General features: G+C 37.7%; 2 protein-coding genes across 2 annotated transcripts; both read right to left on the reverse strand.

Annotated features, from left to right (window-relative positions):
* Positions 1–5,325: 5,325 nt before the first annotated feature.
* On the reverse strand, positions 5,326–12,729 carry LOC134824427 (uncharacterized). The gene is made up of 14 exons (XM_063836330.1): positions 12,603–12,729; positions 12,152–12,333; positions 11,745–11,869; positions 11,414–11,586; positions 11,075–11,181; positions 10,795–10,921; positions 10,511–10,622; positions 10,158–10,285; positions 9,692–9,848; positions 9,476–9,585; positions 6,630–6,685; positions 6,269–6,440; positions 5,910–6,031; positions 5,326–5,589 (listed from the first exon to the last, which is right to left on the reverse strand). The coding sequence occupies exons 1-14, from the start codon at positions 12,658–12,660 to the stop codon at positions 5,497–5,499; spliced, it is 1,722 nt and encodes a 573-aa protein (XP_063692400.1). The 5' UTR covers positions 12,661–12,729; the 3' UTR covers positions 5,326–5,496.
* A 1,825-nt stretch (positions 12,730–14,554) lies between these two features.
* On the reverse strand, positions 14,555–20,750 carry LOC134824220 (plasminogen-like). Its single transcript, XM_063835997.1, has 10 exons — positions 20,596–20,750; positions 20,021–20,249; positions 19,412–19,453; positions 18,204–18,333; positions 17,945–17,992; positions 17,680–17,756; positions 17,048–17,180; positions 16,789–16,836; positions 16,514–16,600; positions 14,555–14,815 (listed from the first exon to the last, which is right to left on the reverse strand). The coding sequence occupies exons 1-9, from the start codon at positions 20,725–20,727 to the stop codon at positions 16,519–16,521; spliced, it is 921 nt and encodes a 306-aa protein (XP_063692067.1). The 5' UTR covers positions 20,728–20,750; the 3' UTR covers positions 14,555–14,815; positions 16,514–16,518.
* Positions 20,751–24,919: the final 4,169 nt, after the last annotated feature.

Below are 24,919 nucleotides of genomic sequence, written 5' to 3' on the forward strand. Positions count from 1 at the left end.
TAAATGTAAATTATCAGTGACTGTTGACCCTTCGATCGCTTACACACAAAACTAAAGGGTTGCTTAAGGATTCTTAAGCATGCTAAATGCACGAAATTATATAAGGGCCGATTATGGATTGACTACAATGAGACACAATAAGCTGCCCAATCTATGACCAAGTAATCTACCGACGAACGGAAGTTAGGGGCGACAAGGTTTGTTATTAAATTTGGTTAATTTTCGAACTTTGTTGACAGTGACAAATTTAAACGCCGTAGTATTATATAGGAATGTTGCCATTAGTGATCATTCGCACTGTTGTATTGATAAAGAAAAATATTTTCTTATTTTTTCGTTACCTGTGGAAATGGGACACATCCAGGCTGTTGAGCACAGTAGAAGACCGGAGTCTGGGTTACTGACTGCTCGGTAGTCTCCCCTCCGCAATCACACTCGTCAGTTAGGCAACTAGAGAAACCATCACAGACGTAATATACAGGGATCAAACAAGTCCAATTTGTTGTGTCCAATACTGGATATTTGTGTATCGACATGGGGCAAGCATGAATGTCTTCAGGTGATAGAAGTAATGTGTCCATATTCTTCATTATGTTGTTATAAAATGGTCTATTGTATGTCAATGAGGTGTCATTGACATTCCGATGAAGGAAATAGTCAACATCATCTCTGCACGGTCCTCTCGGATAATCTGCAAGTCCTATCGAGTAAAGAGGTGGACTTTTGTACACTTCCGTGGTTATTATTACCTTTTCTTTAGACAAGGGTTCTCGTGGGTCATTGGAGCCGAGGACGAGGTCAAGGATGAAAACTTGAATTAATATTCCTATTATTAAATGGCTCCTTCTTGTCATGACACTAATTTTCAAGGACTGCCAGAAAATTCGGTATGCACGAGTGCAGCTGTCCAACGTTCAAAGAAAGAGGAAGAAAACTCGACTGCCCTATATCTAAGATAGTTTATTAAATACAGAATAAATACACGAATCAACGCTCGCGTTCTTGAAGATATTATTTTTAAGAAACCACTCAGCAAAATAATATAATTTGATCAATAGCAATTATTCCATGTTTGATGCTGTATCGAAAAATGAATTTGTAAAACTAAGCACTAAGAATAAGATCCTGATCAGTAAGAGAGCGTTGATTTGTGAGAAAGCGCGATCCGCGAGCGTTGATTCGTGGATTAATAAACATTTATTCTATATTTAATAAATTTTTATCGTGGTGTCTGCAGTTTCTGTTGCGGCTACTGCTGCAGCCTCGGGCATTGCATCATAGATTTTTAAAGAATTGATTGAGGCGATGAAAAAATGTCAAGGTATAGATAAGCGTGTTTAAGTACGCTCCCAACCGGGCAACATTTAGAGATACCGCATTTTTTCCAGCCATGCCGGTATCCAGTCTTCTCCTTTTATAGCAGAGAGGTGGAACCGTACCACAGTAGGACTCCACATCGCCGACATTGTAAACATTGTATTGCAATGTCAAATTTTAATTGAATATGTAAAGTTTTTTGTCGCACTTTAGGTCGTGTCGCACTACAGTACAGGTATCGTACTGTAGTGCGACAGTGTCGGCCTTGAAAATTCTCTGTCGCACTACGGTACGTGTTGCACTACGATCCAGGTAGCGTACTTTAGTGCGACAGTGTCGAACTTGAAGGTTTTGCACTAGGGTACGTGTTGCACTACGATCCAGGTAGCGTACTTTAGTGCGACAGTGTCGAACTTGAAGGTTTTGCACTAGGGTACGTGTCGCACTACAGTACGGAAACCAGTGAGAAGAATAATATTAATAACAAGGTTGGAAATGTCTCGTCCGTATATAAAAGTTTGGCATTGAAATCAGATTTACCGTGGACGATCAGAGTATTATATCCACCAGCGTGCGCTTTTTCGCATAGCGGGCTCTCACCAGCCCGCTGTCAAAGGGCCCGATATCTCTACAGCCCGCTCATGATATAGCCCGCTTATAACAAGTGACATTTAATTTGACCAGTAGCAATATAGCCCGGAGTTCTCTAAAATATTTTCAGTTTCTGTATCGTCTCCATGTGAAATTCCGTAAGACAACAACTTACAAGTTACTTAGAACTATAGTTAAAACCGGTTTAATTCATTAATCTATTAATGATGAATTCAATTGCAATAATCGTACAGTGAGCTAATTAGTGTAGTTTCTGTTTCTAAATTCCCACGGCAATATGCAGTGGATGTAAAGAATGTATCAACTGTAAACTCTGAGCGCACCCTCTATCGGACGCTATATTAGTTGTCACGCAGTTTGCCATGATTGGCTCATAATGAACACGTGACACTGACACACTGTTACTATGGTTACCAAATTCGTGGAGACGTCCAGACTAAATTCTAAGCCGGTGATCTCTATTATAGTATCGATAATTGTTTTGTGTTTACCATTTCAGTTGTGTTAACCATTTTCATTTCACTAGTTCAGTCGATAAATCTTGAAATGTAGGCCGAAATTTTACGTGTTATTCTATTGTGTTCCCGAAAGATATTCTGCCCTGTTTTTGTTTTGAAACTGCCATTTAAATTGATGTTATGAATTTGATCTTTAACTTTCATATTAAATGTCCATGATCAGACTGTGATCTCGAGCTCTCTGGGTTACTACTTTGAAGTGTCCAGTCACTCAGTAGCTGCTACAGAAACTGTAGTAACTGGTTACCCGGGTAACCCTGGTTACCCAGGTAACTGACATGATAATGACAACTAACTTGGTAGTAGAGGGCTCTGTGGCTACTGGTGGTGCTTGTTCTGGTTCCAGGGAGGGAGAGGGGAGAGAGGTAGAAAAGTATAGAGGAAGATTAGGAGAGAAAGATGGGGAGAGGAGGAGAGAGGGAGATAAAGAGAGAGGGATAGAGGGAGAGAGGGACGTAAGGAGAGTGGGAGAAGGAGAGAGGAAGATAGGGAGAGAGGGATAGAGGGATAGAGGGAGAGAGGGAGAGAAGGAGAGAGGGAGAGACGCCTATATTTTGATCGTTTACATTAAAATATGTACCTGAAACAATGAGCTGAAACATTGTTTGATAGCAGCCGGTTTTTCGTTCTATAGACAGTCATTTTGGCCTGTTTTACATCTTAAACCAAAAGCAACATGATTTTTTCGTAACTTTTCTGAAATCTTGTACATTAATTTGCTGTGATTGTTGCAAACTGAAGCTTCGTGATAAACGCCCGCTGATGGATATACACGATATCATTCCTCGCCTCGAGGGCGGAACTATCGTATTAGAAACATGTTGAAACTGAAAGTAAAAGTGAAACTAAATTAAAAACGGATCTCTTGAAGAAACTAAAGTAAAAACTAATATCTGTAAGAAAAAGCTCACGCTGGTGGATATAATCCACATCACCTCGACCCGCGGGCGGAAAAATCGTATAGCACTCGGGCCCGATGGGCCCTCCGTGCTATACGAAAATATGTCCTCCTCGGGCTAGCGCCCTCGGGGACATATGAAATATTGCACGCGCGTGCGCGTGCAATATTTTGTTCCGCCCGCAAGTCTCCGGTGATATGTATATATAAGTATATACCCATCAACGGATGGTACCCGTAATCTTACTGGGCGGCGCTCAGCCTGTCTTTCCGCCGAATCTCTATGCAATTATGAACATAAATATAATAGCCTGGGGTCCCCAGGTAACCCGTAATAAAAATGGTTAATATTTGTTTTAATTGTTCATGTTTCAGAAATTAGAACCGGCAACGAGACGCATCTCATTTTCAGCATGTTATAAACATTTAAGTGTAAGTTCATATACTCTGTTATGTGTTGAGTTCAGCTTTTATGGTTAAGGTTCAAGCTTGCTGGTCTCTTGCTCGCTTCTCAGCAAGAAAGACTAGCAAGCTAGGTAACTATAAACTTAAACCGTATTACTCCAAACTCTGACCATAAACAATAAAATTTGCTGTTTGCGTTTAACTGGTATTTAACGTGTCCAAAATAGCAGTGTTTTTGTTAATCAACAATAACAAATAATGAAATAAACCATTAGGGAAGCAATTTTTTATGTCATGGAGAGATTTGGAATGAGCCGACCTTATCACGTAAATGTGGCACTGTGGCACTTGTGGCACTATATCATGTGGCACTTGCTGCACTCACATGTGGCACATGTGGCACTAACATATGTAACATGTGGCACATGTAGTTGACCGATGATCACAATAGTAATACAATCATGTCATTTGTAATTCGTAATCGTATGTAATTATGGTTCATATATATGATAAGAACACTGATCAATTCAAGCTTAACAAGCCAAATTATGATATCAATCATTAAACAAATTAATATCGTCTTGAGCGTTATTTATGATTGCTGATCGCAGTATGAATCGGGCAGAATTATATTTCACGATAATATCGTAAAAATCAATTTTATAACTTAAAGTTGAAGTAGCAACCAGTTCAGTTGACGATTCTTGCAACAACAAAAAAAGCAGTATTGTACCACAAGTGCCACATGTGAGTGCCACTAGTGCCGCATGCTGCATATGATAGTGTCGCAAGTGCCACATGTGAGTGCCACAAGTGCCACATGCTACATGATGATAGTGTCGCAAGTGCCACATGTGAGTGCCACTAGTGCCGCATGCTGCATATGATAGTGTCGCAAGTGCCACATGTGAGTGCCACTAGTGCCGCATGCTGCATATGATAGTGTCGCAAGTGCCACATGTGAGTGCCACTAGTGCCGCATGCTGCATATGATAGTGCCGCAAGTGCCACATGATATAGTGCCACAAGTGCCACAGTGCCACATTTACGTTATAAGGTTGTCTGTACCAGTACCAACCGATTTTCCATTGGCTGTTGTGATATTGATACACTTATTATAGTTATATAGCACTTTACTTTACTTTTTAGGCGCTTTTAGACAATTATAATCGCTTTCCCGGTCCGTATAAGAAGCTATTATAAATCATGTTTATAAGTAACTATTTTCGAACCGCTTATAATCGCTAAAAAAAGATTATCGCCGAATAAATTATATAAATGTATTCTAATCGTGACTGGTTATTTTCTCAGCAAAGCCTTTGTAGTTGTACGTAATTGAAATTCAAATAATTTACTTTCAGTAATTTGTTTGAACTCGATAAAATTAAAACTTTATATTTAAAAAGATTTCATATAAAAGAATCATAACTATTATTGTAGCGCGATGCGTTACTGTGCCGCGCCGCGCACTTAACAAGGCTTCTCTGGCTAGATCGGCGAGATGCGCTACTGTGCCGCGCCGAGCTGCCATGAATTGACATCGTCAATTAAAACTATAACTATAAGTGAAACAAGTTTTTGAATAATAAAACTAATTGCAATAACGAAAAATAGATTTATCAACTCTCGGTTAAAACAGATAAAAATGACTAAAATGTTTATTTTTAATACTTCGTATTGTTCTATTAACGAGAAATCATTCATTCACATTTCGTTCTGCATACTTATAACTGACCGATCAGTTAATTAGCAAAGGGTCCACGATGTTTCGTTAGTAGGACTCCAATCGTGGATGACAGGTCCTTTTCTCAAAGTATATTTGTTGCTGCTATACGGTTCCTGAAGTTTGATTTGTTAATAAAGGCCTAAATTTAACGAGTGTTTTCTTAAACTTAAAGTTAAACCAACATATTATTATAATAGAAGAAAGTTTCGCCCAATATAATAGCGATATAGTTACTTTGAAATCAATAAACACAAACAAATGCAAGCAATGTTTTGAATCGTTTGACTGTCGAATCTAGCGAATATGTCCTAATTTAAAAATAAAAGTTTACCTGGGTGATAATCGATTAATTAATTAATTACTCTATTACCTGGGTGATAATTAATTAATCAATTAAGTAATTAATTAATTAATTTATTAATTACTCTGTTACCTGGGTGATACCCTTGCAGGCGTCGTTTTCCACGCAGGCTTTTTGAGCATCCTCCAAGTTTACATATTTAGTTCGGGAAGCGTAAGAATAAAGGAAACTACCCAGGTGCATGCACCAAACATCTGGGAGAGTGATATAATTATATAGAATTTTAACAAACATCGTCATTTATATGATGAAATCAAAGATGGGACCACATACTACCATAATCATTATCAGCAATTAAAACTTCAGCACCAGGGTCAACATGGAAAATGAAGGAAATAAAGCTGTCGATAAGAAGAATTAAAATAATTTGATAAACTAACCTACACGATCATGAAATTAATAAGCAATCAACTAATTAACGCGCAATTAACCTCCACATTTGAGATTTCTGCTGTTAACTCCTGCCATATCCTGAGGATCAGCACCGAACTCTTTGTTCTTCAGCCAGCACCGGGAGGTGGATGGTTGGTGGGTCACAGAAACACAGCCAGCCTGGTCAGCACATAACGCTGAACAGTCCTCTATGGACACTACGTTATCAACCTGAGATGTGGTTCGGGTCGAGAAGATGATAAGACTTTTGGTATTATTTTCGAAAATTTTGGCTTGTTTTATCTTTACTCAAGCGCGCTGTAATATGCCTAAACGTAAAAGACTTCAGGCGATAATTGGATATCTCGCGAAATTAAATCAGTACCGCTCAGAAATTGTATTTAATTAAATATATCATACCCGTTTGATGTCAGCTCCACGGAAATCGTAGCTTTCTTTTACACATCCCTCCTCGACTATAAAGATTCCATGGTTATCATTAGAAGGACGATTGTCACAATGGGAGAAGATTTTTATTCCGGCTTGTAGCTTTAGATTGTTGATAGATGTTTTGCCTCAAAAAACAAATTCTAACAATCCTAATGTCCACTTACGATTTAACTTTAAGAGTCTTAGGCGATGCTATAGAGAAAAATCAAGTTTTGTAATTTTTGAGTTGTCACCATGAAGGCACTCAACCATGAATTATGATCCTTGTCAAATGCTCCAAGATCTACATTATATTCTACTTTATACTCTACTTTATACTCTACTTTATACTCTACTTTATACTCTACTTTATACTCTACTTTATACTCTACTTTATACTCTACTTTATACTCTACTTTATACTCTACTTTATACTCTACTTTATACTCTACTTTATACTCTACTTTATACTCTACTTTATACTCTACTTTATACTCTACTTTATACTCTACTTTATACTCTACTTTATACTCTACTTTATACTCTACTTTATACTCTACTTTATACTCTACTTTATACTCTACTTTATACTCTACTTTATACTCTACTTTATACTCTACTTTATACTCTACTTTATACTCTACTTTATACTCTACTTTATACTCTACTTTATACTCTACTTTATAATCTACTTTATACTCTACTTTATACTCTACTTTATACTCTACTTTATACTCTACTTTATACTCTACTTTATACTCTGAAGAACAACTAGGGTTCTCGAAGGGTGCTCAAACAAATGACCACGTTTTTACCCTTAAGACAGTCATTGACAAATATACCAAGGTTAAGAAAGCTCGCCTCTATGCATGCTTTGTTGATCTAAGAAAGGCCTTTGACACTGTATGTAGGGACCTCCTTCTGCACAAAATCACATGCCTTGGAATAACTGGAAACTTCTTCAATTGCCTAAGTGATATGTATAGAAACTCAATAGCTCATATAAAAATCTCCAAACTCTTGTCCCCTAATATTGACATTGGAAAAGGAACAGAGCAGGGACACCCCCTATCACCGGACCTTTTTAAAATCTATATCAACGACTTGTCATCTCTCCTGAAATCTGTTGGTGATTATCCTATTCTAGCTGACGTCCTAATATCACATCTGCTCTGGGCTGACGATCTTGTCCTACTTGCCATAAGTCCCAAGGCCTTGCAAGACAATATAAACATCCTATTCGACTTCTGTAACTCTATGGGCCTTGAAGTAAACTTAAAAAAAACCAAGATTCTCATATTCTGCCCTCCTAAAAGAAAACAATCCTATGAAACATTCATTTTGGGAGGCCAGCCCATCCAACACACCGAAAAATACTGCTATCTTGGCATTATATTCCACAGAAATGGATCTTTTACAGCAGCAAATACTGAACTGAGGGCCAAGGCTCTCCGTGCTCTCTATGGCCTCAAAGGCAATATCGTCAAAGATGCCCTCTCTCACCGTTCCCTAAACATTCTATTTGACTCTCTAATAAAACCGATACTGCTCTATGGCTGCCAAATCTTATGTCCTCACTCAAAAACCATGAGATACCTCTCCAAAACAGATAGCAAAGCCAACCCCCAGCATACTCTCAGGTACATCTCACAAGACCACTATGAAAGATTCCACCTTAAGTTTATCAAGTGGTCCTTGTCTGTCCATTCAAAAGCATCAAATATAGGCTGCTGGGGCGAAAGTGGGCGCCACCCCCTCTTCTTTGAAGCCTGCAAACTTGCAATAGATTTCTATAGTCGTCTTGAAAGCACTGAAAATGAACTTCTCTCCGCTGCATTTCACGAGCAGATTATGCTGGGCCTTCCTTGGTACACCAACATCTCTAATCTTCTCACCAAATATAACTTCCCCCACTCATCCTCTTCAAAATCCAAGCTCTCTACCCAAATCAGTCACAACATGAGGGAAGAATTTGTGGATACCTGGAAATCTGCCAAGGCATCCTCACCTAAATTAGAATTCTACAATCAAATTAAACATGATTTTGAACCAGAAACATACTTAGGAGTGGTTAAGATCCCCGATGCTCGGAAAAGCTTAACAAGGTTTCGTATTAGCTGCCACAATCTTTACATTGAGAGGGGCCGTTACGAAACCCCCCTAGTACCAAGAGAACATCGATGGTGCACTTTTTGCTTTCTCAGCAAGGGGCTTAAGCCTATTGAGGACGAAATTCATGTTCTAACTGACTGTTTACTCTACTCCTCAGTTAGAGAAAAATTTAACTTCCATCCCAAAAATATTACTGACCTAGCCGGTTTGCTATCCGATAAAACACTAGACCCTACAAAATTTACTGCCACAGCAAGAGCAATCCATTCAATTCTCTCTGTGAACGAACATTTTACAGCCTACTATAAGAGCCCAGATTTCCACTCAAATACTGGCCAATGCATAATGCTATAGGACCTCAAAAATAGTATTATAAAACATTTCTATTTTATCCCTACACATTTGTAAATAACTAGAATTGTGTAACCTTAAATTATTTCAGAATTATAACTATTGTGAATTCAATAAAATAATTATCACTTTTGTATCCTTGTATCCTTGTATCCTTGTATCCTACTCTACTTTATACTCTACTTTATACTTTACTTTGTACTCTACTTTATACTCTACTTTATACTCTACTTTATACTCTACTTTATACTCTACTTTATACTTTACTTTATACTCTACTTTATACTCTACTTTATACTCTACTTTATACTCTACTTTATACTCTACTTTATACTCTACTTTATACTCTACTTTATACTCTACTTTATACTCACCGCTGTTAACGAGGAAACAGCTCAAGTTAATACTGTTCACAGTATCTTGAGCTGATTTTCCATTTTCACCATTAGGTTTGCTCTTCAACCAACAGTCCTGAGTCGATGGTCTGAAAGGGGTGGTACTTTATTTCAGCCATAAAAACATTGGTTGGGAGCAAAACTCAGAAAAATGAGACACTTAGCATTTCTACAAAAGATCTGCAGCCACTCAACCTGTGAGTAAGTGAAACACAACTGTCCTCTACGTAGCAGAGCGCTTCACACTCCTCGATAGTGTAGATGGGGTTAACGTTCTTAATATCAGCACCCCAGTAGTCAACTCCTTCATCAACACAGTCATTACCAGACGACACTTGAGCTGCTACTCCGTCTGAGTTAAAGTGAACGAGAATCTGAGTTTTACAGTGGATGATGTCGGTTGGGAGCTTTATTTGCAATTCAGTTAAAGTTTAGACTTTTAAAGAACATCACATATGCCCCATAGAACACAATACAAGAATAGCTTAGTAAAGGTGCTGGGATACTCCAGAAAAATCTTGTTATGATACCCGTAAAATATTTATATGAAATATTGAAAGATCGTCGATGAGTTGCGAAGGTTATAAACCTACAACACAACGCACGGCTCCAAAATATTCATTTCACACAGAGAAATATATCCTTGGGTTTAAATACATACCGAGGCAAGATAAAGCAACACTATCGACTCGATCGTTATCTTCAGGTCTGGCTCCGTTCTCCGAATACTTGACCCAGCAGTCTCCATTGACCTTAACAAACGCCACAGACTTTGCATCTTGGGTTTTCCTGTGGGGTTTATATCTTTACTGTCAATGAAATATTAAATAAACATCACTTTTTGTACAGTTAAGTATGGACGCTATGGGTCAGAGGTATGTTAAAAGGGATTTCAGATATATTTGCGTACGAAAAATAATGAATATAATAAAAAATAATGACTTTTCTCTTTCGTGCAACAATTATGGAATAATTGAAATTGTACAATGGCTGAAATACTGACAGAGATCTGACCTGGCTTCTTCAACACACTCCATGACAGACGAAACACCAGAGACCTTCTTAATGTCAGCTCCCCAGAAGTCGAAGTTTGTTTTCACGCAGTTGTTGTTCATCAGCATTGCACCTGAAATTATCAGTTTATTTTAACTTCATTAAAAGATGTTGATTCTGGTGGGGAGGTGAGAGTGTGAGACATATTTTTGACAGTGAATTTGGGATTTGATCGGGCAATAATCAAAGCTGATTGGTCTGTTTTTCATTTTTGTCACGTTTAAAAAAAAATGTACTAGTCCTACCTTGACAGGCGAGGTTAGCGCTGACACATCCAACTTTTGGGGCGGGGTTCTGACCGTACATGAGGTTCTTCAACCAGCAGTCGGTGCCATAGTACGTCATCGACAGACATCCTGCTTGTTTTCCGCACTGAAAGTATGTGATTGTGTTTTTAAAACCATAATTTTGAGAAAAAAGTAAGAATAGTAAGGGAAGATTATGAATATTTTCTGTATAAGCTTTTATGACTCTTTTAAAATTAAAACTTATTTAAATTGAAAAAAGTTTAAAGATTGTACAAACCATTGCAAGACATGATTCAGCAGAGTCGACGTTTGTTATTTTCTTGATATCAGCTCCTTGGTAGTCGAAGTCCTGGACAAAACAGCTTTCTTGACTCACAAGGTTGACTGGGGAAACAGGATTATCAATTACTCAATTGAATAAACATGGTATTGAAAAATACAATAACAAGATCGAGTTGTAATTGAGAACGATGAGCAAGGTTAAAAATATTGAGCAGCTTAAGTCAACAATGTTATGGCTTCAGCTGCTCTATTCTTTTGATTTAAATAACCTGAACTAATTCAAAACTTCCACAACAAACGAAAAACAGCTAACAAAAAAAGCAACAGAACTCACGTGGAGCCGAGTTATCGAAGACAGCGAGACCCAGGCTGTCATCGTAGTTCCAAACTTGTGTTTTGACGGTCGTGGTAGCTTGACGGCAGTTTGCATCATTGTCAGAGAAAGCCTTGTTGTACAAAACTTGTCCTTTGTTCTTGATAGTTACTCTGTCAGCTGTTTTCTCCACCCTGGTAATTGTTTTAGATCAGTGAGTAAGATTTAAAAATTTAATATGTAAAACACACTTTGACATTAAAAAACAAATTTAAGCATATATTTTAGCATTATTTGGGAGATATAAAAACATTTATAGTGTCTTCACAAGGTCTCCACATTCCAAACTCACACAAGGATGATGTTTTTGTCGCCAGATTCACATTTCATTGCCCCATCCTCCATGGTGAAATCAGTTTTCTCCCCATCATACCAGTTCCTCGCACCAGCAGCGTTACAATAAATGTTTCCTTTTACCTAGAGGTAAAACTACACGTAACGACTACAATTATTGAACCAAGGTAAAGATTGAAATCCAAAGTAAAAATCCAGCTAATCATTGCTTTCCTACATTCTTATACCCAGGCAAATCTCAATCTTAGTACATATACTTGTGAACTTATCTAAATGAATATGAAATAAGCCTAAAATGGGAACCTTAAGTCCAAACGAACCTGAAAAAAGAACTTAACCTCACAAATGTGAATGACGAAAGCCAATAAATCATGCAAGGTGGTTCATGACTAAAGGATAACTCACCTTACTATAAAGCTCGACATGGGAGTTGGCACCATCAGCACGTCTGAGGAAGAGCTTGAACCAAACAGATCCCTCGCAAGGGAGCTTGACGTAGAACCGCTCCACGGCTAAGTTAGAAAAGTCTGTGGAGACGACGGCTTGTTCCGAGACGGAGAAAGGAAGCCAGTTAACACCACTTTGCGCTGTAAGAAAGAATTGAGAATTGATATTTTGCTCAAGTTTTTATTGGGCATATTTCTGAATAGATATACCACCAGATCATTAAAAATGTTTTTGAATGCCATAGCAAGGGCTTATTAGATGTAATAACCAAATTTTTCGAAAATCATTTTTGGACTCATACATTGTATAAGGACTCATATATTGTATAACTATAACTATAAGGACTCATATATAATAAAAACAAACAACGAAGCTTGAAGCTTAAATTTTAACTTAACTTTAAACTTACCACTAGCGCAGAGCACGTAAATCAATCCCAGAAGGGTGATAGAAACGAGGCGTGTCATTTTGATAAAACCAACTCTAACCTTTTAATAATATAACCGATACGCAAGTTAAAAATGAATGGTAAAATTAAAAATGAGCTCTGCTATTTATAGTTACTCCTCAAATCAATCATGCCCCCATCGAAAGGAGTCTACAGTAATATGAAACGAGAGAAAGGTAATCTTAGATTCAGAATGCGATGAGAGTTATATAGACTATATGCAGGTATAGTGCTTTGTTTTTCGGCGACGGCTTATAGTTCTTGACCGAGGTCCTTTTTCTTAATACTTAGATAACTTAACTAAATATTCCACACGGGTGTTCGTGCGGTGGACGCCTTGAGCAAAGCACGTGTCATTCCGCTACTAACCTGCGGAGATCCTGTCAAAATTCATTTTTCATGCGGCTCAAATCATTTTCTTTATATATTTTCTCTATATATTGTGTTATCGCTCCAAATTAAAAGCAGCTTCGAATTGAGTCACGAAGTTCAATAAATGGCTCATAACGTGACGCTCTTCTGCACGCACAGCACATTGCAATGTTAATGACCTGAACCTTTGCAGTTGCTCACTCTCCAATACACGAGCAGGACATTTCTTGAGTCTGTAATTCCGGCATCTCCAGGTATAGAGATAGTTGGGGTCAGTGGCGTAACGCGTTGTTTTAAAAATTGTCCCACATTCAAACAGCGCCTCCCCCCCCCCCCCCCCCATGATGTATTGTAAAGTTACTTAAAAGTTAGTAATCAAGGAGCTGGTTATAACATTCCCGACTAAACAACTTCCAACCCGGTGTTTAAGAGGTGGATTAATTAAATTTAAAGGGAAATTGGTAGATCACCGACCGGCTATAAGCCGGTTATAAGCCGGCTATAAACCGGCTTATAGCCGGCTACAATTTTTATAGCCGGCTATAAGCCGGCTTATAGCCGGTTAATAGCCGCTTACATTTGTTGTTGAGCGACGGCTATTAGCCGGTTATAAGCCGGCTATTAGCCGTTTAGGTATCGGCTATAAGAAATTCAGTGAAAACGGCTATTAGCCGGTTATAAGCCGGCTATTAGCCGTTTAGGTATCGAAAGTGGTTATAAGCCGGCTATAAGCCGGCTATAAGCCGGTTATAAGATATTAACTCAACTTCATCGTACTGAACGATAGTCAGGAGCCGGCTATAAGAAATTCAGCGAAAACGGCTATTAGCCGGTTATAAGCCGGCTATTAGCCGTTTAGGTATCGAAAGTGGTTATAAGCCGGCTATAAGCCGGCTATAAGATATTAACTTAACTTCATCGTACTGAACTGAGTTAATATCTTATAACCGGCTTATAACCACTTTCGATACCTAAACGGCTAATAGCCGGCTTATAACCGGCTAATAGCCGTTTTCACTGAATTTCTTATAGCCGGCTCCTGACTATCGTTCAGTACGATGTAGTTGAGTTAATATCTTATAACCGGCTTATAACCACTTTTAATACCAAAACGGCTAATAGCAGGCTTATAACCGGCTGATAGCCGTCGCTCAACAACAAATGTAAGCGGCTACTAACCGGCTATAAGCCGGCTTATAGCCGGCTATAAAAATTGTAGCCGGCTCTAAGCCGGCTTATAGCCGGTTAGTAGCCGGCTTATAGCCGGTCGGTGATCTACCAACTGGCCAATTTAAACTGCTACTTGCGTGAGCGTAAAAAAAGGGTGTGGCCTATTAACTTAATAAACTTAACAACCTGAAGTCTGAATAATTTGATTTGGAATCATGGTTTACCCCACTCAAAATAATGATGCAGTTTTAAGACAAATTAAAATATATCATAAGGTAGTATAACATATTGTACTTTTAGGTTTATAATCTACTATTAACAAAACGCGCCGAGTTGAAATCGTCGACGTTCTTGAATATTTGAAATAAATATTTTACGAGTATATCCCTTTATTAAATAACATACTAGTAAACATATATAATAATAATATGCGTATATCCTGATTTAAAGACGTTTGATGCTCCAAAAAATTATATGCATAAAGACTTTATAATATGAAAACAATGAAGTTCAAAAAAACTTAAACAGTCCAGTTGCTGCAAATTTCAGTCACTAAATTTAAATTGTATAATCCTTTTCGTTTGAACTTCTTGTACATCAGCTCCTTTTTAGTTGTCTGGCTAACTGATGACCTGCAAATATTTATTCGACAATTAGATATAAACATTTTAAATATAACCGTAACTTAAATTGATCATTACAAAAACCAAATATGACCGATGCGATACTTCAACTCCAAATATTTTGCCGGAGAAAAAATAACGGAAGCTTTTTTGTCAATCCAATCACCTGATCACACGTGGATGATGCAAATGATTGATTATTCTATACACTCCACTGTCACGTGACTTTTTAAAACTTGTTCTCTATTATTCTTCAATCTGTTCTCTAATATTATATAGCTGGCCCCGAAGGACTATTCGACCCTCTAATCTGATCCCAACCCGAACTCTAACCAAATCCCATGCAAAAGTATATGCTAAGACCCTAACCCTAACGAGAAATTAGACCAACTTCCTTATACGATCATTTCACGTGATCTATACAGTTTTTTGCCAATATCTCGCCAGGGGAGCATTTTAACCCTATGTCATAGGGGTGATTCCGAAAATACATCTATTCAATTTGGTTTAAACTTTTTTTAAAATCTCGAAGATCGACTGTAGAGTGATTTAGCAAGGTCGATCACACGTAATGAATAAACTCGTTATTGCTTTATTGGTGATGCCTCATAACTTGCCCCACGAAAAACCTCACTGAACTTCCACGCGGTGTGGGCCGGGGTGGATGGCTCGAACAGGAGGTGCATGGGTGTTTCTAACCTAAGGAAGGGACTAGCCATATCTACAACAAAGGAAAGGCCTTAATAGCCTCTACTAATTTTAGAACCTCAGCATAATTGATTTGTCCACATGCAAATAACACCTTCCGCAGGAAACTAACACGCTCACAGGCTCCCATAATCCATATCTTGTTTAACCCAAGGATTTTATTTTGGAGCGGACACTCAAAACAACGATAGAGGAGCAGTCTACACGCTCACAGGCTACCATTTCTCGTGTACCCTAGGAAATGATTTTGGATCGGACGCTCAAAACAACGATAGAGGAGTGGTTTACACGCTCACAGGCTACCATTTCTCGTGTAATTACCTCAATATTTGAAACGTTCACAGGCTACCACTGACCACGTCTTGTGTAACCTCAGGATTTAACACGCTCACAGACTACCACGTCTCGTGTAACCCCAGGATTTGACCTGCTCACAGGCTTCCATGTTTCGTGTAACTTCAAGATTTGGTTTTGGATTGGTCACTGAAAAAAACCGATGGAAGAGCGGTCTACAGTGATGTTACAGGAAGTAGGAACATTGCATACATTGCATACTCTTTGTTTTATATTATTAAATATTTGTTTTATTAAAATTATCTATCAAATAATTGCAAAAATGAATCTTCATTCGAAAAAATTAACATGAATTTTCTTTGATTGGATATATTCCACGAATGAGTGATAATAGCAAGTCATAACAATATAATCTTAATCAGGCACTCACTGACTGAGCTATAAAGGCCAATGTATGTTGACTGACCTTTGGTGTTCATTTTAATGTCCGTTCAAAATTATTAATAACTTCCAATGAAGTAGCTAGGACTAGCTACACAAACTGTGGCCGTAAGTGATTTGAGTTATCAATAACTTATTACAAGTTAGAATAACTTATTTAACTCGATTCAATTGCAAAAAACCTTGTGCAAAAAAGTGCACACGCCACAGTTCCCTACTATAATACAAGTAATAAATTGGACCTTAAAAAATTACAGAACTCACCACAGTTAATTACCACATGTAGGTATATCACAGACTTCCCATCGAGGACTAGTTCCATCAGCATTATAACACCAGGCGAATGGTTCACTGAGGAAAATAATGACATCTGTTAAAATGGAAAATTTCAGAAAAGAAATTTCATAGATCATTTATATTTCCAAATCCATCTTCATTGCAATTTTGTGTAGATTTTATTTTATAAATGTTTGTGCCCATACCTTGTGGTCGACTTAATGACAATAATTATGGAACACTACCAGATATTGAAAACTTACCCGTCTGGATTTCTGCAATAGTTCTCTTGCAGTCCTGAATTAGGGTACCTGAAAATGTTTTTATGATGAGGTCTTTTCCTAAAATATTATAATTATACTTATGTGGGTAAACAGAGTGATTATTATCAATATACCATCTGCAAAGTTACCATGATGGTCTCAAACATAAAAAAGAATAAATCCAAATAAGAAGCAACAAGAAAAAGTTTGGATAACTTTAGAAGTGTAGAACGGTTTAAAAAGCAACAAGAAAATTTACTTCGATGGAGTAACACCATGGATGTTAGGTGATTGAGAGTCCCATTTCTGGCATTTGTGTCCTGATTTTGTGACAGCTACCTTTCCCCTGTACTCTGATCCATCATTGTCTGCACTGTCAACACAATCTGGTTCTGCAGGGAGTGGAACAAGAGCTAATCCATTGGTTATTCTTTTTGGAAACATTGTTATAGAAAAAACAAGAACAGTTTCTCGCTTACAATAGTGATTAGTGAGGTATATTGGGGTTTGCAGTGAATTGGGACGCATTAAATCGGGTATCTCAGTATCTGTGTATCAGGTGCGGTAAAGGCGACCAAGTAATCAGTGGACAGTGTTAATATTTAATAACGCAGTAACTGTTTGAGAATGTATATTATTTTTCAGTGGCTGTCTGATTTTATCTCAAGAGTCCATGCAGACATTTTCAGACCTCTAGTTCATTTGAGAAGGGCGTGGCCGAGCCTCATAATGTTCAAACATATTCTAGTGGCAAAGCTGGGACTAGGTACACAAACTGCAGCCGTAAGTGATTTGAGTTACCAATAACCTATTTAACTCGATTCTGTATACACGTACGCCGCACATCGCTGCTATATGAGTATTTAGTTTGAACATCAAAAGACCGTTTACCAGGGCAAGTAGGTATAGCACAGAGCTCAAATCGAGGACTAGTTCCCTCAGCATTATAACACCAGGCGCCTGGTTCACTGAGGAAAATAATGACATCTGTTAAAATGGAAAATTTCAGAAAAGAAATTTCATAGATCATTTATATTTCCAAATCCATCTTCATTGCAATTTTGTGTAGATTTTATTTTATAAATGTTTGTGCCCATACCTTGTGGTCGACTTAATGACAATAATTATGGAACACTACCAGATATTGAAAACTTACCCGTCTGGATTTCTGCAATAGTTCTCTTGCAGTCCTGAATTAGGGTACCTGAAAATGTTTTTATGATGAGGTCTTTTCCTAAAATATTATAATTATACTTATGTGGGTAAACAGAGTGATTATTATCAATATACCATCTGCAAAGTTACCATGATGGTCTCAAACATAAAAAAGAATAAATCCAAATAAGAAGCAACAAGAAAAAGTTTGGATAACTTTAGAAGTGTAGAACGGTTTAAAAAGCAACAAGAAAATTTACTTCGATGGTGTTACACCATGTATGTTAGGTGATTGAGAGTCCCATTTCTGGCATTTGTGTCCTGATTCTGTGACAGCTACCTTTCCCCTGTACTCTGATCCATCATTGTCTGCTCTGTCAACACAATCGTCTGGAAGTGGAGTGGGAGATAATCCATTGGGTATTCTTTTTAGAAACATTGTTATAGCAAAAACAAGAACAGTTTCTCGCTTACAATAGTGAATAGTGAGGTATATTGGGGTTTGCAATAAATTGGGGCGCATTAAATCGGGTATTTGTGAATCAGGCGCGGTAAAGGCGACCAAGTGATCAGTGGACAGTGTTAATAACGCAGTATAACTGTTTGAGAAACTATATGATTTTTCAGTGGCTGAATCCGCTTTATCAACACAATCGTCTCCCGTTGGAGTTTCTTCAGATAACCTTGTGACGCTTTGAGGCACTGATGCACTCAAGGCACCACTCTGAGGCCCTTGAAGCACAACTTTGAGGCCCTTGAAGCACCAGTTTTGAGGCAGTGAGGCACCTGAGGCAACAATTTGCAACACTTCATGCATCGTACAGGGTTAGAAACATAACATGATGATTAAATGGCTTGATTTCGTGACTAACAAGACCACTCAGTTAGATAACAGTTATTATAAATAAGTATGGCAGTTAATTGTCGTCATAAAACCAATATTTGGTCCATGACTGTTGTTTTGCTCAACATGAATCACTCGAAAAACTTATTCAACTATTAAGATCGAAAGTTATACTCTTATTCACTCGACAATCACGTGACTTATACTTTAACACGTTCTCTAAGTGTTTCTTAGTGACTATTCAAAACTTTATCAGCTTATCCCTCTAATCTGACTCCAGCCCTAACCCTAGCCATTAAGCAAGATGCTTCATCTTACTGTATGTCTGCTTTAAACGAAACTAGAGTTATAGGAGTATATCTGAGGACAAGACATTGATGAGATGATTACTACCAACAAGGGTCATCTTTAAGTATGAAGCTGTTTTAGTTTACTGTTCTTAGATTTAAAAAATTGTAAATAAAGAAAGTTGAGATGAAATGAAAAGTAAGTTGAGTTTAGTTTATAATAAATCTTCAGCCGTATTAAATGAGCGTGCCTTCCATTTTAAAGTAGTGAGACATAAAAAGACTCGAATCGTTTTTATAGACTCAGTTGGTCTGATCAATAATTTTGTTAACTCACTAATTTCAGTAATAGGAGGCTTAGTTATCCACCAAGGCTCTTCTGAAAATACATTCAATCAAACTTGATTTTTGACAAAACAACAACTTTTCCATTTTCAAATCAATTTTACACCATGAAGGAGTAATTTTATTCAAAATCTGAGGAAATTTGTAGGTTAGTATTTATAGATATTTGTTCAAACATTCTGAAAATCTACCGGAAAGGTTTTCTACCTTGAACCTAGTGCTTTTTTGAAGAATAATTTTATAAAAACACAAAAGTTGTGATTTATTATTCTCTGGTGTTTGGCCATTCCTTGGGTTTTGGAGCTTAATTTGCTTCCTGAAGGTCTAAACTGTGTAACAGGCTAGTTTTAATGTTGAAAATCGAAAAGTTGCACACGTGAGGACACGCCCGAAGCTTTTTAAACTATTACAATTGTAAATGAATCGGAAAAGTGAGCGACCGATTTCATTCTCGGTATAATAAATCTGCATTTGCGGACAGTTTTTCAGATTAATATCATTTCCTTTTGTTTGATAGAGAGAGAGAGACACTGTTGCGATCCACTCTACCCATGATTATGGGTTTTAGTCAAATAAATTGTGAAAAATATGTATATCTTACCTGGTGACTGAAGTGAGATACACAAGTCATAGTCGCATGTTTGATATGAACACTTATACTCCGTCATATCGTTCAAAATATGGGCAAATTCAGATTTTGATTCCCTACATGTATCCAAGTCTGCCCACACATCTGCCCGGTTCATACATTTATAACTTTTCATATAGCCGAACCTGGCACCCTCATAAAAGGTCACCTCAAGAGCTGAGCACACTTCACCCTCCGAACACTAAAAAAAGACAATTTTATTATTTATCACCAATTTATCACACAATCTATCAATAAATATACATTCGAATAAATAATACCCAACTAAATTTTGGCCCTAGATGCTTAGATGGTAAGATATTAGCGGTCGTTCTCATATTACGCAATCACTTTTTTGACCCCCCTCCCCCTTCCGTAATCAGTTTTACACATATCTAGTGTATCAAGATTACACTAGCGTAATCATTTGGAAACCACCTCCCCCCTCGGCTGATTACGTAATAATATATGTGAACGACCACCTATTATAAATATACTTGAGTGGAATAAATGCATACGCTTATACGCTAGCAGCTAGCTGGTTATACCTGATCAACGCTGTCTGAGTCACAGGTATTTGTAGCCCCTGATTCCAAACTTACGTCTCTGCACCCATGGTAACAATCAAGCGATTGAGCTCGTGCCACCATTGCCACTATTATAGCTATTGCTATATTCATTTTAGCTTCTTTGCTTTAGGCTACTGTAGATATATTGTTAATAAATGTCAGTTTTGATATTTAAAAAAACAGGACTCTAAAAATCAGGCGTCAAAAATGTTCATCCCGACCTAAAAATAAGATACAGCTGATGAAATGTAACTCAACGTAATGAAAACACAAAATACAAGATACAAGGGCAGGTCTCCCCCGAACTTTGGGATGGCCTGAGGTGCTTATCTCCTTTTCAGTAACCCTAAGCCACTCTGTGCCAAAGCACAATACTAGCTGTAGGGGGTTAGTCCTACGAGCCAGAGACTGTGTATCACCAGCCGAAGCTGAAATCACAGCTTCATGGTAACTGGCCGACTTGCATCCGACCGGATTTGAACCCGGGTTTTCTGCTAGGAAATGAAAACAACCGATGATAATGAGGAGTAGGATTGTTAAATCTGTGCAGGGATTATTTACAAAATAACGCCGCAACTTATTTTCTATCACGTTCATTAGCAGTATCCCAGAGGGGTTTATACTTATAGCAGCCTAAAAAAGCTACAATCAGACATTAAGCTCAGCTACAACAACAACAAAAACATACCCTTTAATTCAAATTTATAAACTGCAGTACGCAGTGAGTAGCCGAGGCGCTTTGCAGCTCTATCCATTATCTTAAATGATTAAAGGAATATAAGATATAACTTGTAAAAATATGACAAAATATGACAAAACCTGCCTTATCTTTCCACTACCCACTAACACACAGCAGGTTCGTTCTTATAAGGCAGGTTTTCCGTTAAATAAAAAGTCGAATGCTGCAGATTTAGTACAGATCTCATGCGTTCATGACACCCGCTGCAACCCCTTTTGATCGCGTGCACGAGAGGTATACAACGTGTAGCAAATCCTACGTGAGGTTAGATAATTCGAATCAATTTGTTGCGTGATTTAACTTAAATTGGCAGGTTTTTTAGTAAAGTTTAAGGTGGACAAAAATGTTGATTCTTGCAGGATTTGTCAAAATATAGCAGGTTTTTGGTTAATTTGAGTGCAATGTGTAATACTGTAATGATCGTATAACTGTTATTAGTAGAAGTTCAATTAGTCTTACGGGCATTTATATCTGCTCGATACGCTAGGGACTCAAGATACACCTTTTTAAACGTTAATTTCATTGGCATATCAGCAAAATTTGCACTCATATAGCTAAACACAACCATACGTGATGGTATTAAAATTAAGCCCTTAAAGCCAGGAAAACCTAAGGGCCACTCAAGAGTGTGAGGCCACTCTTGACACTGTCTGTTGAATGGCACGAGAAAACTACTTTCCCTGATAACAGTAACACTTATACACAGACCTCAGAGGCAGGTTGCTCAATATATACAGGCCCATGGCGAAATGTCTGTAAAGCTGGACACAGCAGCTGTGCTAACATCGTATGGACTCGACGTGCTAATAAATATTAATCGACGAAAATTTCCCTTGCTTCACAGCGAACTGCGAAGGTATGTGTTTTTCGATTTAGGAAAAGATTTGGAACATCATTCAAGAATTCAGGAGACATGTACCTTGCTTACAGTTTTCTGTCTATTCTATTAAGCCATGAATCAGAATAGACGGATTCCGATTAGTGATTACCGGTCTCATACCATCTTTATGATGACCTGATACAGCTTCTCTGGCTGGATGTAAAGAAAAGGATTGTTCTCATAATATTACTGCTGTCTCACAAATAACCGCTAGGAGTAGAATGGGCACCTTATACTTATAAGCTGGACATTTTTAGATATACACACACCATAATCACTCATTAAACCATTTTTAAAAACTTTTGAGCAAGTTAATTTCGTTATCAGCAAAATTTGCATAAAGATAGCTAAACACAGTCACACGTGATGGCATTAGAATTAAGCTCTTAAAGCCAGGAAAACCTAAGGGCCACTCAAGAGTGTGAGGCCACTCTGTCTGTTGAATGGCACGAGAAAACTACTTTCCCTGATAACAGTAACACTTATACACAGACCTCAGAGGCAGGTTGCTCAATATATACAGGCCCATGGCGAAATACCTATAAAGCTGGACACAGCAGCTGACAATAAACTAACATCGTATGGACGCGACGTATCCTGATTTCTTTTGTAGGTGAAATTCTTAACCCTCTTAATGCAGTTAATAATTATGAATCTACGAAAATTTGCTTTGCGTCAGAGCGATGGTACGTGTTTTTTGATCAAGGAAAAGATTTGGAACATCATTCAAGAATTCAGGAGACATATTTAACCTTGCTCGGATATTAGATTATGGAAATTTGTGGAATCCATTTATCAAATAAATGGATTGATGACCAGGAAACTTATACTTTATAGTACGTTGTTTTTTATTAAGCAGTTGGAATGGTTGTTACCTGGACAATCAGATTTGCAATCTACATGAGGAGAGAGTTTTGCAACTATTATTAGATTATTCAACCCCCAGAGGTCAGATATTAAAATCTTTCCGTAAATTATCCAGCAAGTTTTCTGTCTATTCTATAGAATGAATAGACGGATTCCGAATAGTGATTACCGGTCTCATACCTTTTTTATGAATATGATGACCTGATACAGCTTCTCTGGCTGGATGTAAAGAAAAGCTGTCTCACAAATAACCGCTAGGAGTAGGATGGGCACCTTATACTTATAAGCTGGACATTTTTAGATATACACACACCATAATCACTCATTAAACCATGTTTTTAAACTTTTGAGCAAGTTAATTTCGTTGGCATATCAGCAAAATAGCTAAACATAGCCACACGTGATGGCATTTGAATTAAGCTATTAAAGCCAGGAAAACCTAAGGGCCACTCAAGAGTGTGAGGCCACTCTGTCTGTTGAATGGCACGAGAAAACTACTTTCCCTGATAATAGTAACACTTATATACAGACCTCAGAGGCAGGTTTCTCAATATATACAGGCCCATGGCGAAATACCTATAAAGCTGGACACAGCAGCTGTGCTAACAATGAACTAATGGACAATGAATCGTATGGACTCGACGTGCTAATAAATATGAATCGACGAAAATTTCCCTTGCTTCACAGCGAACTGCGAAGGTATGTGTTTTTCGATTTAGGAAAAGATTTGGAACATCATTCAAGAATTCAGGAGACATGTACCTTGCTCGGATATTAGATTATGGAAATTTGTGGAATCAATTTATCAAAGAAATTGATCGATGAGCAGGAAACTTATGCTTTATAGTACGTTGTTTTTTATTAAGTAGAAAGCAGTTGGAATGGTTCTTACCTGGACAATTAGATTTGCAATCTGTAGGAGAGAGTTTTGCAACTATTATTAGATTATTCAACCCCCGCAGAGGTCAGATATCAAAATCTTTCCTTAAATCATCTAACAAGTTTTTCGTCTATTCTATTAAGCCATGAATCAGAACAGACGGATTAGTGATTACCGGTCTCATATTATTGATGCTGACCTGATACAGCTTCTCTGGCTGGATGTAAAGAAAATTATTGTTCTCATAATACTGCTGCTCTCTCACAAATCATTGTTAGGATGGGCACCTACTTATAAATAGCTTCGTGATACTAAGGAGAATATTTCAACTAATGTTAAGATTCACTGAGACCAATTGAAGGGGCATGTTTTACATTTTCTTATTGTCCTGCTGGTTTGTTGGCCAGCCTCATAGAGCTAGCTCTGTGAGGCTGGTCACCATACCCACGTCCAACAATTTATTACATATTTTGTACACGCTAACCTAACCAGCTGATGGTCCTATTGATTATCATGACATTAATGTTATTTATAATGAATCTGGTTACTACATTTAAACCCAATTTAACGTGGAATTTGGACGTGTCACAGTTCAAATTTGAGTGAGCCGCCCTGTCAGGCTGTCAATAGCTGTCTAGGAGATAGTCGGCTCGTAAATGTAAAAACCGCCGGATATGACCAGTGCCGGGGTTTCTCATAATTATCATAGTTCCATACCTCTGTAGATATTCCCACGATATAAATCCTATTTTGATTCACAGCCGTGATGAATGGATTTCCAGTAGATTTCATTCGAAATCGAATCACTTCGGGTTTATCTTGATAGCTTTGAGCTATTGTAAACCAATTGCTCCTATTCTCACTAACTATCGGACGATTTACGTACTAAAGTTCGTCAACAAACCAGCAGGACAATAAGAAAATGTAATACATGCCC

Source organism: Bolinopsis microptera, chromosome 12, assembly GCF_026151205.1.
Source record: "Bolinopsis microptera isolate Bmic1 chromosome 12, MBARI_Bmic_1.0, whole genome shotgun sequence".
NCBI classification, from domain to species: domain Eukaryota; kingdom Metazoa; phylum Ctenophora; class Tentaculata; order Lobata; family Bolinopsidae; genus Bolinopsis; species Bolinopsis microptera.